This window comes from Protopterus annectens, chromosome 1.part1 (genome assembly GCF_019279795.1).
Source record: "Protopterus annectens isolate FY-2018-M chromosome 1.part1, PAN1.0, whole genome shotgun sequence".
In the NCBI taxonomy this organism is placed as follows: domain Eukaryota; kingdom Metazoa; phylum Chordata; order Ceratodontiformes; family Protopteridae; genus Protopterus; species Protopterus annectens.
Window position 1 is genome coordinate 1,744,873,254 of NC_056726.1, and position 20,591 is coordinate 1,744,893,844.

Here is a 20,591-nt window from a genome sequence, read left to right on the forward strand (position 1 = left end):
CTACGCAGGAGTGGGTACCGGTGTTGGCGAGGCCAGACTGGAGCAATCAAAATCATCTTTGGTTTGTCCGGTTTGACTTTTAGTAGAACTTTGGAGAGCAGAGGCAGAGGGGGAAAGGCATAGACTGATAGGGTTTTCCAGCTGAAGAACAAAGCATCCACTTTCCAGGCTTTTTTGTGACGAGTTCTTGTGAAAAATTTGTCCAACTGATAGTTCTGGGGTGAGGCAAAAAGATCTATGTCTGGGCTCCCCCATTTGCATGTTAACATTTTGAAAATCCATGATTCAAGTTTCCATTCATGTGGGTCCATGAGATGTCTGTTTAGTTCGTCTCCCAGAGTATTCAGCTTTCCTGGCAGGAATTGAGCTTGGAGTTGTACTTGATAGGTCAATGCCGTGTTCCACAATGCCATGGCTAGTCTGCAAAGGGGGTAGGAGTGTGTACCCCCCTGCTTGTTTATGTATCACATAACCATGGTGTTGTGTCTTTATCCTTAATTGTCCTGGATGAAGGTAGTTCTTGAAGGCTGTCAGTGCATTCTGTACAGCTAGCATTTCTTTTTGATTGATATGAAGGTGCATTTGATTTGGGCTCCATTTGCCCTGAATGCACTTCCCTGACAAATAAGCCCCCCAAGCATAGTCTGTAGTTAGGGTTTGGGTGGCAGGGGGTGGTGTGAATGGCAGTCCCTTGTTTTGGTGGCAGGCCTCTGCCCGCCACAGGAACTCTAGTTGCAGGCAAGGTATGATAGGAATCATTGTTTCCAGGCTGTGACAATGCTGACTCCACAGACTTTTTAAATACCCCTGAAGTTTCCTTATATGCAGTCTTGCATATGGAATTAAAAGAATGCAGGAAGCCATGAACCCCAAGACTTGCAGTATTTTGCCTTGCAGAAAGCAGGGTTTTTGTGGCCACCCGCTAGAAGTAAGTCACCAAATGAATATGCTTCTCTGGCGTAAGGAAAGCCATCTGAGCAGTTGTAGTCAAGCTTGCACACAGGAATGTAATTTTTTGAGAGGGTACCAGTTGTGATTTCTTTTCATTTATAGTGTATCCTAGACAAGTTAGAACTCTTTTTACAAACGCCAGATGTTTTAGAAGAATGTCCTTGTTTTCCGCCTGAATTAAACAATCGTCCAGGTATGGATATATTTGAATATTTCTTTGCCTGCAAAATGCAATTACTGGAGCCAGGCACTTTGTAAAGATCCTGAGCGCAGTAGATAAGCCAAAGGGCAGTGCAGAGAACTGGTAATGCAAGAAGCCTGCTTTGAAGTGGAGGTATCTTCTGCAAGTTTCCCTGATTGGGATATGCAAGTAAGCCTCTTAAATCTAGAGTTGCTTACCAGGCATCTTTGCCTAGCACAGAAAGTAATGGATGAAGAGTCAGCATCTTGAATTAAGGGATGTCCAGAAAGGTGTTTAGAGTAGGTAAGACCAAAATTGGACACCAAGATTTGTCTTTTCTGGGTACCAGGAAAAGTCTTGAATAGAAACCTTGCCCCTTTTCTTTTGGTACTAGCTGAATAGCCCCCATGCTCATGAGGGGAAGTACTTGAGCCTCTACCCACTGATTTGGGGGCAGGTCTGGCCATCCATTTGGAAATGGCAGTGTGTGGAAATGAAATCTGTATCCCTGGGATACTATATTTAAAACCCATTTGTCCTGGGTTATAAGTTGCCAGTTTCCCCCCAAAGGGGTGGCTAAAAGGTAAGTGCTTGTTAAGTGTAAAGGGAAGTCATTGAGATTGCTTACCATAAGTAGGTGTCTTGTTGCTTCCAGATTTGGAAGAGGAGGCACCCCATTGTTTTGTTCTGAAAGTCCCTTGGGACTGAAACCTGGTGCCTTTGGAATGTCTGGGTTTTACTTGAGCGGCTCTCGAAGGAAATGGGAAGGACCAGCGTCTACTAAATCTTGGAGGTTGTACTTGTAAGAAATCTTTCACAGTTTGCATAGATTTAGCTTTATCTGCCATCTTTTTTTAGAACTTCTTCAGCCTTATTACCAAAGAGATTGTCCTGTTGTAAAGGAGCATCTAACAATTTTGCTTTAACATGATCTGGCAGATTATGCTTTTTGAGCCTAGCATGCCTTCTTAGCACAGACCCAGTTACAGCAGCCCTGCAAGAGGCCTCCAAAGAATCAAAACCACATTGCAAAGTATGTTTTCCAACTTGCTCAGCTGAATGCAATAAATCCTGTAAATCTTTATTTTCCACACAATCAGAAATCAACATCATTGTCTGTTTAAACAGTCCCATGATATGCTGCTATGTTAGCATATGAAATTGACTATTTAAAGCCCTGATTGCCAGGGTTGCAGAAGTGTAATCCTTCGTACCCCATCTATCCAGCGCCCTGGAATCTCTATCAGAAGGGGTATGATTTTTAGCAGTAGAAGCCTTAATGCCCTTGGGACCCTGAGAAATGGTTTCAGGATCTGCAACAGGATTTTTGAAAAGGAATTTGTGGGAGTCAGGAACCCTGTAGTAACTGTCTGGCTTACAAGGAGCTGGAAGCAGAGAATCAGGAGCCATAATAGATTTGGAAAAAACATCAACAATGTCTAGAACAGGAGGTATAGCCAAAGGCCTATGCTGAGGAAGAAGAAAATCCCCAAGTCTCTCTAGATTCAGAGAAATCCTGACTTTCCCAGTGGAAATGTTCCCGTAAGGTATGCAAAGTTTCCCCAAAAGAAAAATCCTCAGACGGAGAAGCAGAAGGAATGGAATCTTCTGCATCAGAGTCCTCATAAGTAGGTATAGACAATTCCTGTTCATTGGAAGAGACAGAAGAAAAAGAATCCTGTTCAGAAGATTCATAATCAACATCTTGCCTAGGCCTCTTAGAAGGGGGGGGGGGGGGGGTTTGGCTACCCCTGATCAAAGTAATTAAATCTTCAGCCATTTTAATCATTTGTTTTTTAGGCATAGGGGCCTGCACATGTGGCCCAGGCGTTATTTTTTTGGCATAGGTCAGGATTTTGGCCTTAGTTTTGAAGATGGCGCCGGTCTAATATACAAATCTGTAGGCCTGAAAACATCCTCAGAAGCTGGTGCCTGTACAGCGGCTCCAGACCCATCCAAGGTAGACACATTCACGAGTTCCATAATTGAAGCATCTCACGGCATACCAGACTCCGAATGGGTCTCAGTAGAGGCCTACAAATCAGAAGTAGTGGGTATCAGGGGCTGTGAAAGCGCCTCACTGAGTACCGGTGAACTGGCGACTGGCTTAGAAGCATAGTCGGCAGTTTTGGAACTCAACGGTCTGTGTCTTTTTCTTTGCATTTTTTAGATATTCCGGTAGTCTGATTGCTAACCGACATTTCTGGATAATTAAGGCGTGAGCCAAAGTATTTACAAGCAAAAATGTACAGACGTTTGATAGTGCATTGATTAAATAAAGCACAGAACCGACAGCAAGGTACGTTGTGGTCAGGGCCCAGGCAAGGAAATGAAAATCCTTATGAGGTATTTGCTTCCCACAAGTAATGAAATTAACTTTTACAGACATCGGTAAGAAGCAAGAAAAAGTTTCCCCAACGGGGTACTTAGCTTTTAGTTGAAAACTTCGGCTTTTCTGAAACTTGAAAATGAAAATTTCAGGAGTCGGCTGACCGGCACTTGCGAAAGTACAGTTGTGTACACTTACCATAAATGTAGATGTTAGAGTGTATTCACTGTTGCAGTCATTACATTTGGGTAATCCTGCTGGCAGGTTGCCCTCAGTCGGCCTGAATTCCTAAGTCTTGGGTCCTGTGTCAGCTGTCATCGCCCCTTCCCTGACGTCAGGTCGTCAGGGGTATAAAAAAAAGCAGCAGACGCCATTTTTAGTTTTTCTTGCCCCAGATGTCAGGTGCCCCCAAAAAGAGTAGTCAAAATTTATATCTATATATAAAATAACATGCAGCAAAATAAAATTTAACTTCATCCACCAGCAAATACACCACATAGGTTGTATAAATCAGAGAAGGAAAGATCGGTTCCATCAGAAGAAAAAAGGGGGAATGGCGGGTGGGTAACGTGGACTGCAACAGTGAATACACTCGAACATATACATTTATGGTAAGTGTACACAACTGTACTATGTTCTTCGTGTTTCACTGTTGCAGTCATTACATTTGGGTAGATTCTCAAAGCTATGGTTGGGAGGCTGGAGATAAATAACATTAGGGGAGGCTATGAGACCCTGCAGAACTGCAGTGGCAAAGCCTGCCCTGGATTTAGAGTACAGTGGCAGATGATAGCGCTTTGTAAAGGTGTGCACTGAACTCCAAGTAGCTGCCTCTAAAATGTCCTTGGTTGGTGGTACTCTGAGAAAGGCTGCTGAAGGGGCTGCAGCTCTGGTGGAATGTGGCCTAATGCCCTTAGGCACTGGCTTTCCATAGTATAAGTAGTAGAAACAAATGCAGTGGCCTATCCATTTTGAAATAGTCTGCTTTGAGATAGCCTTTCCTTGTGATCCTGCAGCATATGTCACTAGTAATTGCTCTGTTTTTCTGAAAACTTTGGTTCTCTCCAAGTAGAATCTAAGCTGTTTGTGTACGTCCAAAGAATGCAGAATTCTTTCCCCCTTATTTTGTGGATTTGGATAAAAAGTTGGCAGATGAATGGTTTGGTTGAGAGCCACACTGGACACCACTTTAGGCATAAATGTTGGGTTTGTCCTCAGGGAGACCCTGTCCGGATATAAAATGATAAAAGGTTCCACAGCCATGAGTGCCTGTAGAGCTCTGAAACTCATCTTGCAGAAGTTATTGCTAGGAGCTGAGCTGTTTTCCAGGTGCATCTGCAGTTACCTCCTATTGCTCCTCTAGGCGTCAAATGTTACTTGTTCATACTTGCATTAATAATTCCAAAATCATGCTACATACAAAGTATCAGAATATTTTATCTCGTAGCATACATTGTGGCAAACACAATTGAATTAATATCTGACCTCTGTCAATGAGTATCTGTTAGAATTGTAAGGTGATAAAGGCTCATTTTGAAGTAGGTAGTCAGTTGTCTTAGTTTGTCTGGCATGAGATAAGCCATCTGGGCAGTTGTACTTAAGCTTGCACCTAGGAATATTATCTCTTGAGAGGGTACAAGTTTTGATTTCTTTTCCTTGACTGTGTACCCTAGGCATGTTAGAAGTCTTTTCACAAATGCCAGATGCTGTAGAAGAATGTCCTTGTTCTCTGCTTGAATCAGACAGTGGTCCAAGTAAGGATATATTTGTATTCCTCTGTCTGCAGAATGCAATTACTGGTGCCAGGCACTTTGTAAAGACCCTGGGCGCAGTAGATAAGCCAAAGGGCAGTGCAGAGAATTGGTAATGCGTTGAGCCAGCCTTGAATCTGAGGTATCTTCTGCATATTTGTCTGACTGGGACATGCAGGTATGCCTCTCTTAGGTCTAAAGTTACAAGCCAAGCATTCTTGCCCAGCATGAGCAGTAGTTGCTGCAAAGTCAACATTTTGAATTTTGGTATATCCAGGAATGTATTCAAAATAGATAGGTCCAGTATTGGCCTCCAGGCCTTGTCCTTTCTGGGTACCAAGAACAGTCGAGTAAAATCCTTGTCCTCGCTCTCTCTCTGGCACTTGCTGAATGGCCCTCATGTCCATGAGGGATGAGACTTGTTTTTGTGCCTCTACCCATTGATTTTTTGGCAGATCTGGCCAGACATTTGTCTATGGCAGGGTATGGAAATGGAACTTGTAGCCTTGTGACACGATATTTAGAACCCACTTGTCCTGGGTTATAATGTGCCAATTTTGAGAAAAAAAAGTGCTATTTTTCCCCCTAAGGGTGCTGCCAGGAAATAAGTGCTTGGTGCAGCCAGGGGGAAGTCATTGGGACCATTTCCTGTAAAGGTTGTGATTTGTCTTCTCCACTTTTGGAGGTAGAAGCACCCCATTGCTTTGACCTGTATGAAACTTGAGCCTGCGTTCTGCCTCTAGGGCGTCTAGGTCTATCCCTTTGAGGTCTGACACTGGAAAGGAACAATTCTTTGTTGGCCAGTGTCTACTAAACCTAGGTGGCTGTACTTGTAAGAAATCTTTGACCGTTTGCATGGATTTAGCCTTGTCCTCAGTTTTCTTTAACACCTCTTCTGCCTTAACACCAAACAAAGAATAATGCTGCAAAGGTGCAGCTAATAATTTAACTTTATCATCAGGCAGATTTTGTTCCTTTAACCAAGCATGCCTTCTAATTACAGAACCAGTAACTGCGGGCTTGCAGGAGGCCTCTAAAGAATCAAAACCACACTGCAAAGTATGCTTTCCAACTTGTTCAGCTGCATGCAATATATCTGGCATTTCCTTGTTTTCTGCACATTCAGAATTGAACATTTTCTGTTTAAGCAATGCCATGACATGTTGCTATTTGAGCATATGAAACTGACAGCTTAAGACCCTTATAGCCAAGGTAGCAGATGTGTAAACCCTTTTTTCATCCATCTATCCAGTGCCCTAGAATCCCTATCAGAAGGGGTAGGGTTTTTTCAGCAAAAGCCTTAACACCCTTGGGACCATGAGAAATGGTTTCTGGGTCTGCAGCAAGGTTTTGAAAAAGGAATTTATGTGAGTCAGGAACCCTGTAATATCTGTCAGGCTTAACAGGAGCTGGAGTCAAGGAGTCATGGGTAAGGCTCGACTCCGAAAACACATCTACAATGTCTAACACAGGAGGGATGGCTAGTGGCTTGTGCTGAGGTAGTAACAAAAAAATCCCAGAGCCTCTTTTTAGACTCTGAAAAATCTTGGCTCTCCCAGTGGAAATGCTCCCTCATGGTATGTAAGGTTTCCCCAAAAGAATAATCCTCAGGAGGAGAAACTGAAGGTATGGATTCTTCAGCATCAGAATCCTCATAGGGGTGAAAAGAATATTCCTGATCAGAAGAGGAATCAGAAGAAATGGAAACCTGATCTGAAGATTCATAGTCAGTCTCTTGCCTAGGCCTCTTATCAGGAGGGGGATGGGAACCCCTGATCAAGGTAATCAAGTCTTCGGCCATTTTGAGCATCTGTTTTTTGGGCATGGAAGCCTGTCCACGTGGCTCTTGAGGTTGCTTCTTTGTCTTTGAAGGTGCTTTACTCTTTGAAGTCGGTTTAATGTATAGGTGTTTGGGTCTGAATACACCCTCAGAAGCCGGTGCCTGCTCAGCGGCTCCGGACCCATCTGAAGGATTAGCGTCAGAGGCTCCAATACTTTGGGTTTCCAGTGGCATGGCAGACTCCACATGGGAGTCAGTAGCGGCCTGCGACTAAAGTAGCTGTCTTCGGGGACTGCGAAAGCACCTCACTGAGAACCGGCGACTGGCTTAAGAGAAGCTTCATCGGTTTTGGGCCTCAGCTGTCTTTCTTTTCCTTTGTGTTTTTTTGTCAACTCTGGTAGTCGGATGGCTTTCCAACAACATTTCCGGATAATCAAATCTGCGTCCAAAGTAGTTTAAAGCATAATCATACCGACGTTTAATAGTGCGTTGGTTAAATCTAGCACAAAACTGACAACCCAGAAAATTATGATCAGGGCCTAGGTAAGGAATACATTAAGAATGAAAGTCCTTATGAGGTATTTGCTTCCCACAAGAAATACAATTATTAACTTTTTCTGACATCGGGTCTGGAACAAGAAAAAAAAAGTTTCCCCAATGGGGTACTTAGCTTTATACAAGACTTCGGATCTGAAATTCGAACTCGAAAATCTCAGGAGTCGGCCAACTGGCACTTGCAAACTCCTTCTGCTTCTGGCACCGCGCGGCAAGAGACTGGATAAAATGGCGTTGGCTGCTTCTTTTATACCCCTGACAACTGACGTCAGGGAAGGGGCGACGACAGCAGACACAGAACCCAAGACTTTGGAATTCAGGCCGATTGAGGGCAACCTGCCAGCAGGATTACCCAAATGTAATGACTGCAAAGTACAGTTTTGTACCTACCATAAATGTAGATGTCCGAGAGGTATGCATCTGCAGTCCTAACATATGGGTTGTCCTGCCTCAGGCAGCCCTTCGGTCGGCCGGATTCCAAAGTCTGGGTCTGGCCTCGGCTGATGTCGCACTTCACCCGACGTCATAGCTGCTGTCAATTGGGTATAAAGGCATCAGCCGACGCCATTTTCCTCAGTGTTTCTTGCCCCAGATGCCAGGTGCCCTCTAGGAAGGCTAAATTTGGATAAATGCAAATGATTCCAAACAGTAGAGAGCAAACAAAAATAAACATGTATATACATATATACAAACAAATACACCATAATAGATTCCCCCAGCTAGCTACAAGATGGGCAAATACCTAGGAGTACCACAGAGGGGAAGGAGGGTGGGTAATCCTGACTGCAGATGCATACCTCTCGGACATCTACATTTATGGTAGGTACAAAACTGTACTATGTCCTTCAAGGATGCATCTGCAGTCCTAACATATGGGTAGAATACCATAGCCAAACTGGGGGAGGAGGCACTAAGAAGATAAAGATGGTGTAGTTAAGATCCCTTGCAAAACAGCAGTGGCAAAACCTGCTCGGGATCTGGAGTATAAAGGTAGATTATAATGCTTGGCAAATGTATGCACGGAGCTCCAAGTAGCAGCCTCTAAAATGTCTTTGGTAGCCACTCCTCGTAAGAAAGCTGTAGTAGTGGCTGTAGCCCTTGTGGAGTGAGGTCTGATGTTTTTTGGAGTTGTCTTTCCATGAAAAGAGTAACAAAATCTAATGCAATTTCCTATCCATTTTGAGATTGTCTGTTTTGAAATTGCTTTTCCTTCCATTCCTGTTGCATATGCTACCAGAAGCTGGTCAGTTTTTCTATTGTTCTTGGTTCTGTCCAGGTAGTAGCGCAATTGCCTGTGCACATCCAAGGAAAGTAGTAGTCTTTCCCCCCTGTTCTGTGGGTTGGGGAAGAATGTTGGTAGGTGGATTGCTTGGTTCAATGATACCCTGGAGACCACCTTTGGCATAAAAGTAGGGTTAGTTCTCAAGGGCACTCTATCCTGATGGAAGATAAGGAAGGGCTGTACTGCCATTAACACCTGTAATTCAGAAACCCTTCTTGCTGAAGTGATTGCAAGCAGGAAAGCAGTTTTCCAAGATAAGAACTGTAATTCTGCTGTTGCTGCTGGTTCAAAAGGGGGAAGTGTTAACTTTTCTAGCACAAAGTTCAGGTCTCATGTAGGCAAAGGTGGCTTCCTTGGAGGCTTTACATTTTTAATTCCTCTTAGAAACTGCCTGAGTAGAGGATGAGAGAAGACTGGAGGATCCATGTTGTATTCTGCTGAAATTGCTGATGCATGAAACTTAATGGAGTAGTAAGACAGGCCCTTGTGGAAAAGTTCTGCTAAATATTCCAGGATGTTAGCTATGTTTGCTAATGATACATTTTCTCCTTTTGCTGCACTCCAAATGAGGTATCTTTTCCATTTGGCTGAATAAGTTTTCCTTGTGGAGGGTCTGCGAGCCTCCAGGATAATGTCTTTAACCCTCTGAGATAAATCTGGGTTACTTTGTTTTATGTAATATTCCAAGCAGCTAGCTGCAGTGTTTTCAAATTTGGATGCAGGATCCTGAAGTTGTTCTGTGTTAGCAGTAAAGGAACTAGAGGTAGAGTCCATGCGTGTGCCCGAGACATACTCCTCAGTAGCGGGTACCAATGCTGCCTCGGCCAGTCTGCAGCTATCAGGATGATCCTTGGGTGATCTTCTTTGATCTTCAGTAGCACTTTGTGCATCAAAGGAAGAGGTGGGAATGCATATGCTGTCAGGTTTTCCCAACTGAAGGATAGGGAGTCCACCTTCCAAGCAAGTGGGTGGTATGGCCTTGTGCAGAATTTCCTCAATTGGTGGTTGTGTGGGGATGCGAATAGGTCTATTTCTGGTAGCCCCCATTTCTTTGTAATGGATTTGAAGATGTCTGGATGCAGCATCCATTCGTGGGCATCCGTGGTAGTTCTGCTTAAGGTGTCTGCTAGAATATTTTCTTTTCCTGGCACAAATATGGCCTGGAGCTGAATGTTGAGGTTCAGGGCCACATTCCACAGGTCCATTGCCATCCGGCATAGAGGATATGAATGTGTGCCTCCCTGTTTGTTGATATACCACATGACTGTGGTGTTGTCCGTCCTTATCAGCAAATGACCCTGTTGAAGAAACAGTTTGAATGTCTGAATTGCCTGTTTCACTGCCAGCATCTCTTTTTGATTTATGTGTAGTTTCAGCTGGTCTTGTGTCCATAGGCCTTGTATACACTTGTCCACCATGTGTGCCCCGCAACCAAGGTCTGAGGCGTCCGTGGTGATAGTCTGGCTTGGGTGAGGGCTGTGGAAAGGCAGACCTCTGTTCAACTGACAGGCCTGAGCCCACCACAGGAATTCTTGCTTTAGGCATGGAATTATTGGAATTTGGGCTTCTAGGCTGTGCTTGTGCTGAGACCATAAATTCCTTAGGTACCATTGCAACTTCCTCATATGTAGTCTGGCATGTGGAATCAATATTATGCAGGATGCCATGTAACCCAGGGCTTGCAGGACTTTCCTTGCTGTAAGCTGTTTCTGCGTTGTTAATGCCATGAAATAGAGTGGTAGTTGCTTTTGCTTTTCTGCTGTGAGAAATGCCATTTGATTTGATGTGTCCAGTTCTGCACCCAAGAATGTTATCCTTTGGGATGGTACCAGCCTTGACGTTTTTATGTTGACTGTGTATCCCAGGGCTTGCAGTAAATGAATAACCTTTTCCAAATCTTTTCTTAATTTGATCTTGTTGTCCGCTTGTATCAGGCAGTCGTCCAGGTATGGATAAATTTGAATTCCCTGAAGCCTGCAATGAGCAATTACTGATGCCAGGCATTTCGTGAATACTCTGGGCGCAGTAGATAAGCCAAAGGGCAATGCTGAGAAATGATAATGCTCTGATCCTGCAAGAAATCTGAGGTATCTTCTGCAATCTGGTCGTATAGGGACGTGCAGGTATGCCTCCTTGAGATCTAGAGTCACCAGCCAAGACTCCTTGCCCAGCATGGGAAGAAGTTGCTGTAGGGTCAGCATTTTGAATTTTGGAACAATGAGATATGTGTTCAAAGCGGACAGGTCAAGAATAGGTCTCCATTGGTTTTCTTTTCTTGGTACCAGGAAAAGTCTGGAGTAAAATCCTTGTCCTTGTTCCATAGACGGTACCTTTTCTATAGCTCTCATCCTTAATAAGTGGTTGATTTGCCCTAGAGCGTTTGTTTTTTGGTTTGGTGGTAGGTTTGGCATTCCTCTCTTTCTTGGTAGAGTATGGAAGTGAAACCTGTAGCCTTTGTCTATTGTCTGTAAAATCCATTTGTCTCCTGTAATGTAATGCCAGTTTACTGAAAATAAGGCTAGCTTTCCGCCTAAGGGTGCTTCCAGTTGTTCCCTGGTAGGCGGTATCAGAGCCAAGTCACTGTGACTGTCCTGTGGAAGTGGTAGTAGCTGGATCTGTGGCAGTACTTCTCTGGTTGTTAGGCTGCCACTGACGTCCCCTGTAGGCACCTCTGGATTGACCTCTGCCTCTTGGGCGCCTATTTCTGCCTCTGTGTGCTCTGGAGGTGTCTGGAAAGGACCAATTCTTCGAAGGCCAATTTCTACTAAACCTCGGAGGCTGGACCTGTAAGAAATCCTTGACTGTTTGGGCAGATTTTGCTTTTTCTTCCACCTTCTTTAACACTTGCTGTGCAGGGGAGCCAAACAAACTGTGTTTCTCCATGGGAGCATCTAGGAGATTTGACTTTACATGGTCTGGTAAGGATTGCTCTTTTAACCATGCATGCCTTCTGATCACTGTACCAGTCATAGCTGATCTAAAGGAAGCCTCCAGTGCATCATAGCTGCATTTTAAGGAATGATTACTGACCTGCTGAGTGTTATGTACCAAATCCTGAAGGGACTTACGGTCTATAGGTTCAGGAGAGGACAGTTTTTTATTTAGCTGATCTAACAAAAATTCCTGATACTGAATCATATGGAATTGACAGTTTAAGGCCCTAGCCGAAAGAGTAGCAGAAGTATAAACTTTTTTACCCCATCTCTCTAATGCTCTAGATTCTCTTTCAGAGGGGAGGGTTTTTTTGGCAGAGGCAGCTGCTACAGCTTTGGGGCCCTGTGAAATAGTATCTGGATCTGCAATAGGAGCCTTATACAAGTGATAGTGAGTGTCCGGGACCCTGTAGTATCTGTCGGGCTTAGCAGGGGCCGGAGGAAGAGAGTCAGGGGCAGTACAAGCATCATTAAATGCATCACCCACAACTGTTAGTACTGGAGGAATAGCTAAAGCCTATGCTGTGGTAAATGTAAAAAGGTCCTTAGCCTTTTCCTTGAATCAGAAAAATCTTGGCCCTGCCATTGAAAATGCTTTCTCATAGCATGCAAGGTTTCCCCAAAAGAAAATTCCTCGGAAGGAGAGGCAGAAGGAATGGAGTCTTCTGCGTCAGAGTCCTCATATGGAGAATAAGGGCCTTCTGGAGGATTTGAGTTTTCTGAATCATCCAAGGAATAATCTGTTGAAACTGGCTCAGGGGGCTCTGCTCTAGGCCTCTTCTCTGGAGGGGGATGAGAGGCCCTGTGAGGGTGAGGTTGGGATCCCCTGATCAAAGAAATGAGATCCTCTGCCAGGCTGAGCATTTGGGAACTAGAGGTAGGCCTGTGTGAGGGGGTTTTAGCAGGCAAGGCCTTAGAAGATTTAGCTGCTTTAGCCCTAGAAAAAGCCTTGATAGACATAGATGTAGGGGGCCTAGCAGCTCCACGTGCAGGAGTACATACGTCTAAAGGAATAGTATCTGATAAATCCTGAGAACCTGCAACAGCAGGTAGAATTTCAGTAGCAGTTTCAGCCATGCTGGGTGAGGCCTCGGTTGTAGGAGGCCTGCTTTCGGCCGAAGGAAGAACCGAGGACTCTGTTTCAGCCGAAACCGAGACACTCGCGGTTGGCTTAACCGCGGTTTCGGCCGAAACTGCGGTTGGCTTAACCGCGGTTTCGGCCGAAACCGCGGACCGCGAGTGTCGGTCCTTATCCTTACGCTTTTTAGCTAATTGTGAAGTCGGAGTGTCCGACGGCATGTTGTAAGCAAAAGCAGGGCCGAAAAACTCCTCTGCAAACTCCGACCGACGTCTAAGTGTCCGTCAGTTGAAGGAAGCACAGGCTAGACAAGCTGCTACGTCGTGGTCTGGGCCTAAGCAAGGAAGGCAGTAAGAGTGGAAATCCTTATGAGGTATTTGTTTCCCACAAGTTAAACTGTTATTTACTTTTTCTGACATCGGCTGAGGCAAGAAAGAGTCCCCAACGGGGTACTTAGCTTTTTAGAAGTCTTTGGTAGTAGTAATCTCTGGTTCTGACCGACCGGCACTTGCGAACAGCTTCTGCTTCGGGCACCGCGCGGCAAGAAAGACTGGGGAAAATGGCGTCGGCTGATGCCTTTATACCCAATTGACAGCAGCTATGACGTCGGGTGAAGTATGACATCAGCCGAGGCCAGACCCAGACTTTGGAATCTGGCCGACCGAAGGGCTGCCTGAGGCAGGACAACCCATATGTTAGGACTGCAGATGCATCCTTGAAGGACATCAGTGAAACACGAAGAACATCTGCTTCAGGCACCATGCAGCAAGAAAGACTAATGTAATGGTGTCGGCTGCATGTTTTATACCCCTGACGACCTGATGTCACGGAAGGGACAGCAACTGACAGGACCCAAGACTTTGTTAATCAAGTCGACTGAGGGCAATCTGCCAGCAGATTACCCAAATGTAATAACTGCAACAGTGAAACATGAAGAACATCCTCTGGTTATCTTCTGCACCCAAGAGTCAGTGGTTATTGATTGCCTGGCAGTGTGGTGCAGAGAACCCCCCCCCCCAACTGCTTACAGAGGAAAGCAAATCAGGCCGCTCTTCAGGAGCACTTGTAGGGTTCTTCAGAAAAAAGAATCTCTGGGACCCTGGTTTGTAGGCCCCCCCCTCTGCCTCTATAGGGGCATCTTCCAGAAGAGTTGCCCCCTCTGCTAGTGAACTCACCTTGTGTGTCACGAAAAGGTCCCCGAGACTTTTTGAGCCACAACTTTCCACTCCTCTGGTTCCTGGTGAAAAATGCTGGGGGGGTGGTGGAAAAGTGTACACCTACGGCAGACAAGGTCTTGCCGCCGCCCTCACATCTGGCCAGTGTGTCCTTCACTTTTGGGCAAAACAGGAAGACACTGCCACTGGAGCACAAAGGAAGGAAGACTTAAAGGGATCCATGAATTCACAAAGGCACATCCAGGTGTGACACCTCATAACTACTCCTGCACCTCTCTTTGCCTCTTCGGTTGCATGGAATATCAACCTCATGGACGAGTTGGATATCGATTGCAGGGTTGTTAGCTGCGAGGCAACTTTGTCATCTACCTTGTCAGACACCTGTCCTGATGAAGTTTAGGAGAGTTCAGAAATTAAGTATCTGGAGCCTAGTAAAATGTGCCAGGTAGTTCAAAGACTGTATAGCAAAGGTCGATGAAGAAAAACTCGCTTCCCTAACCAGTCTGCCATCAGACACTCCCCGTTAAGCAGATGAACAGTCTGGCTCTATTCGGCGAGCTCTTTCTTTGTGGCAGTCGCCACCACCATTGCATTTACTGGCAGACCTTTAGAACAATGTGGGCTTTCCTCAGTGTTGGGGAAATCGAATCTTATCTGATCTCTGTGGGACTGGCTCAGAGTCGGGATTCTTTCAGGCCCGCTGCACCACAGACTGAATTAGCTCATCTGCAGGTGAGGTCACCCAAGAAGTAGATGGTAGAGCATGAAAAGCCTGCAGGAACATGGACTCCTCGGAGGAAGGATTTTTGGGCCTCCAGTCACCCCTCTGTTTCAATATTTCAAGGATGTCTCCAAAGAAGACATCTTCAGGGGGCAACCATGGGGATCATTCCCCTTCATCGTAATCCGCATTCTCAGTTAGGGACTCCTCAGGGGAGTCCACATGCTTCCTCTTGCATGACCTCTTTTGTGGTATCTCTTCAGTGGGGGCTTCTGAAGAGGACTCAGAAGGGGCATGCTGCAATAGTGTCTCCTGAGACTCTTGTGCTCGATGTCCCAGAACAGTGGCTTGTGTCAGCTGCAGCTCAAAGGGAGGACACGTCTGGGGGTCCGACACCTAAGGCTTGCCTACAGAGGCAAGGGCTCTCACCATCACTTGGAAAGCAGGCCCACCCAAAGAGGGATGGGAGCCTGGAACAGAGAAGGACAATCTTGGAACCAGGATCACACCCTGCTCCGTCAAGCCCGCTCCCAAGGATGGGGCCTCAAGAGGAAACAGTACTGACAGGACTCCCGGCACTGTGAATGATGCCGCAGGAAGGCTCGGAACTGTACCGGCACCGTGGAGCCTGTACCCCAATCCTGTACCTGGGGGAAGACCTAGCTCTGAACAAGCCGAAGGCCAAAGAGACAGCTCTGGGGCCACAGTGAGATCCACTAGTGGCACCAAAGTTGTGGGGGGTCATAAAAGGCATCGGTGTCGAAGGCTTCGAAACCTGCAAGGCGGTCGAAGGAAGAGAATAGGATGGGGTCCATGGAGATATATTCCCAAGTCCAAAAGGGAATGGGGTCTTTGAAAGTGTAGCAATCCCCCTGGCTGTCAGCAGCTGGTCCACAATGCGCACCACATCTAGTTCTGAAAGGCTCCTGGTAGATCTAGTGGATATCCCCGACAGGGACTAGGGCCGTTCTAAAAAAAGGGCTACATACCTGCCCCAGGAAAGGATCCACTAACAGGGAGTATCAGGTCCATGATACACTGTCTAATGGCACCACAGTCTCGAGTTTGGAGACGTGTGGAGGGGGGAAGTGTCCACGATAGAGACAGGCACTGCTGGTAAGCTCGGCGCCATGGAAGTACTCAGTGTCGTGGTTGGTGTGGGAGTTAAGATTTTTTATTTAAGCAGGGTTGGTGCCATTGACATTGTCTGAGCAGAGGGAGGCACCAACGACACTATGCTTGCTGATGGTACCGAGGTCAGTGTCCTAGGAACTGGTTTCGGGCCTGGAGCTGATGAAGACAACTTCGGTATTTTTGGTCTCAGCTGTTTCTCATCACCAGAAGGTGAAGGAACCAAATGCTGTCTCTTTTCCTAGAAGGGGAGTGAGTCCTCAGATGCAGAAACAGCCTCTGAAAAGGATGTCTTAAGAAGGCCATTCAGGATTAATTTATTTCTTCTTTCATTTATAGTACGGGAGCTAAACCCCTGGCAGATAGCACAAGGCATTTGCACAGAAATGAGGAACTCCCAAACAAACACAATCAGGAGAGTCACTGTTAGGCATTTTACGGCTACATTTCAAACACTGCTTAAAGCCTTATGTCCCCTTCTCAGACATATTGAAAAAAAATCAAACTGTCACAAGAAAAAGATAGGGAAGAATAGGAAACTTTTTTTTTTTTAAATATTGAGAAAAAGAAAGAAAAGGGAAACACCAACAATGGTATTTTGAGGACTACCACAGTGGTTAGGGAGAAAGGGCCGCACCACCAATGGTACTAAGACTACCCAAAGGTAATTTGAAGAGAAAAGTCAAGTAGAAAGTCAAACAGAGGATAAAATCTACCAAGAGACGGTATAAAAATGGAAAAAAAACTACAGAAAATTTTCATATGAAAGCTTTATAAAATATAAAAAATAGAACACTTAGCTGAGAGCTGGCTTGAATGCAGTTTTACGGCTATGCGGCAAACGAGATCAGAGGTAACAGAGAGAAGGGCACTATGGGTAAAAGCTTAAAGGGTTTTTGGCAGGCGCGAGCTTGGTATAAGGCTGACTCGATTCTGAGGATGGAACAGACTACCCATCAGTGATGAATAGATGAAAATTAACATCAGATCAATCGTATGCGATGGCTAACCATGCATTTGGATGCAAGAATAAGCACCCCTTGACTGCCTCCAGAGAGGGACAGTCAGCCAACCTCTCTGGAGCACTGAAAGGATCTATCAGAGAAGGAATATCGTGAGCCTTGATTTTGCTGACCCTCTCTGCCATGAGGTCTGTATCTACTATAAGTTATTTCCCCCTCTGCCTTGGGGGAAAAATTCTCCCTGTGATTCCTAAAGGAAATTGAAAATTTTTGAACTACAACTTCTTCTCACCTCACTAGTTCTGGGAAATTGGTCTTTGTGGGGTACAAAAAAACGGATTCCGATGGCAGACAAGGTCTTTCAATCCTCACTATGGCAGAGCATCTCTAACAGCAGGACCAATAAATGATGATCCATCTAAAGGAGAATTGATGAAGGATGCCCTGAAAAGTTCTGTGAAGTCAAAGAGCCGCATCCAGGCATGATGCCTTATAGCAATGCCTGAACCAGGCGCCCTTGAGGAACCCTCTATAGCATGCAAAATTAGCCTCGTGGACATGTTAGAGAGACTGCAGAGTGGCCAGTCTAGAAGAAAAGTTTTTCTGATCTTCTGCAGATATGGACTCTAGGACAGAAAACACAGTTGTGTACACTTACCATGCACTGAGAGAGAGCCTTACAAGACTATCTGCAAATATATAGAGCTGAGTGTATTTTTCTGTATTATAGAGCAAAATTGTTGCTTAGATATCTGTTGTCTTACTGTTCTGCAAATATACAGAGATCAGTATATATTTTTCTGGTTTTATAATTTGCACTGTGATTCCTCATCTCTTTTGAAACAGTCTTCCCCACCCCCTCTCTGTTCTTGGTTGTAGTTTAAACTTGGTGGCTTTTGCAGTGCCCGCCCCACTGTAGATTTGATCTAGGACACTCCCCCAGTCCCATCTCTTTACCGCATTCACCTAATAAACCCTTTCTGCACTTGCTTTTAGTCCTTTTTAATTTAATTACACTTTTTCAAACTGTGTGTGGACTAATATTGCTACATACTCACGTGTGCCAGCTTGCACTGCATGTGAATTGTTTTTACTACTGTTTTTGCTACTTTTCTGAGAAAAAAAAAATTGTAAGCCTGTTTTCCTACCTTTCCTGTAATTAGAGTTCCAGATACAGATTTGCTGTATCAAGCTTCTGAGCCCCCCCAAGCCTTTCTTTGTTGCAGGAAAGCCTTCTAGCTTATCAGTGGGAGTGGTAAGCATTAGGTAACCTGTCTACCACATAAGGAGTGGTTCTGGCCCAGAATTTGTAGTTATTGGCCGTTTGGGCAGTCTTCTATCTCTCTCAACTTTCTGATTTGAAGGCCTGCATTTGCACTTGTTTCGGTCCTGTAACTCCTGGGCCCATCTCATTTGCTCACTCAAAAAAAAAAAAAAAAAAATTTTATCTGCTTTTACTGTATTTGTGTTTCTTCCTACTTTATTTTGCTTTTGCGTCATCTTAATAGTACTCAATTGTATTTATTAATGCTTGGTGTAACTCATTCTAAGCAGTTTAGTTTAAGCACCTGGGCTTCAAACCAGTTGTTTTACATTAAGAAGGTTTGTGGTCTGCACTGTAGTGGCAGAGCAGGTAGCTTACATCCTTCTAAGTTGGGAACTGCTGATTGAGAGCGCAGTGTCTGTTATTCTAAAAGTGTATTAATTCTGGTTTAAGCACTTGGGCTTCAGGGCAGTTATTTTACATTAAGAGGGTTCCTGGTCTGCACTCTTGTGGGAGGAGAGGCTGGACTCTGCCCTTCTGAGCTGGGAATTTCTGGTTAAAGGCTTATAGTGACTGCATATGTGAACTGCTTCTTACTGAAATTGGTACACCTTGTTTGCTGTAGCATAGACTAGATTCCAGGCCTGCTGAATCTAACTTTGTTTGTATGCTTGTTGTTTTCTTGTTATTTCCCTGAAATGCTAATTCCACCTAAAACGCGGCTTTTCAGCGCTTCTGTGGATCCCTAGTGATATCTGCATTGCTTACTGTACTTATTTCCTTGTTTCACTTGAAAGAAAGTTACTGTTTGTCGTTTTTGCATTTAAGTTACCTGGCACTTACTCACTAAAGCAATTATACAAGTCAGCATTAAAAAATTAAAAGCACTACACCCTCACAAACTCCCCTTGAGTACCTTGTTCCCCATTGGCCCTTTTTTCAATTATAAAGGAATTCCCAATACTATTCTAGCATGTCCAAAGGTCAGTTGCCAATCTCCTCTCCGGTCCAGCTGGTGAATCTGGGAATCTTGAGGCAATGTTACAACTGCCTTATGTACACAGACAACCCTCTTCTCCTCCCAACAAATTTAAACACATGTGAGAGATGCAACCATATAGCCAAACTGGAAGCTAAGGTCTCTCAACTCAGTACTGGCGTAACCAGTTAGGAGGAGAAGGAAACCACACTCACTACGATTCCAGTCTCAAAAAGACCTACCACGACAGCAAACCAAACACAAACACAAAAACATACTCTGAGGCTCTAAATAAAAATCTGCCTAAGCAGCAGAGACCTTCAAAGCAGACACCCAAGCAACCGCTACCCCAAAACAAAAATGTGCAACACATAGCTCACAAAGTCAGTGTGTCGAACAGTCACAGCCCTTAAGGCTAAACAACACACCTGATACACTTGTAATAGGTGACTATCGTCAGGCACACTGATGTCCCGCTCACCAGGCTGAACAAGGAGAAGGTCACGGTGAGCTGTCTGTCGGGCGCTAGGATCCGCCACATAACACAAGCACTCAGGTCACTCCAAGGCAAGTACAAACATGACTTGGTCATTGTCCATGCTGGTGTGAATGACCTGAGACGTACCTCCCTGGACTACATGAAAAGAGACAGAGGAGCTCTTTGAGCATGTAGCCCAGGCCGGTATGACCCTGACCTTGAGTAGCATCTTACCCTCACCAAAAATGATGCCACAACATGAAGACAAGATGATCAATTTCAACAATTGGCTTAAGTATTGGTGTCATTCAAAGGGGATCCAATGCCTGTCAGCCTGAGATGACATGCTCGACAAGCCACGATGCTTCGCTAGGGACGGCTTGCACCTGTCACCCCTGGGCTTTTGGATATTGGCAAAGGCTCTTGCTTCCCCCATAGTGCCTTTTTTAGGCAAGGATCAAAAGACAAACCCACCTCCACAGGTATCACAAGGGATAAGAAACTAAGAGTAATGCTACTCAACGTCAGACGTCTAAACCTCAAGATGCATGCACTCGAAACTCTCCTTAGCATGGAGAACATAGATATCTGTGCAGTAACAGAAACCTGGTTCAAGACTCCCGAGAGCACCCCAGCACTACCAGGTTATACCTCATACCATGCTTTTTGGCCCCAAAACTTGGACCGAACCACAAAAGGAGGGGGAGTATCAATATTCGTCAAAGATACCCACACCTCCAGGTTGGTGGCACAGCACGAAGCATCAGAGACTATCCATGTGAAACTAACAATGGGTAAAACTGCCTTCCAGTTTATAGCCTGCTACAGACCACCCTCCCAAACCCAGGAACCCCACTCAGCCTTCCTGAGAACACCAGAAAATATGAAGGTCTCTCCAAACACCATTATATTGGGCGACTTCAACTACCCAAACATAGACTGGGAGCATTACTCTAGCTCCAACACACTAGCCCAAAGGTTCCTAGAATTTATAAACTCAAATGCTATGGAACAACTTACCAATCCCACAAGAGGGGAAAA

At 45.1% G+C, this 20,591-nt stretch overlaps 1 protein-coding gene across 1 annotated transcript in view; it reads right to left on the reverse strand.

Moving 5' to 3' along the window:
- WDTC1 (WD and tetratricopeptide repeats 1) overlaps positions 1 to 20,591 on the reverse strand; it is a 2,674,659-nt gene that overhangs the window by 1,088,236 nt on the left and 1,565,832 nt on the right. The window contains 1 exon segment of the mRNA XM_044084279.1: positions 16,505 to 16,515. Within this exon segment, the coding sequence (XP_043940214.1) occupies positions 16,505 to 16,515 (11 nt within the window).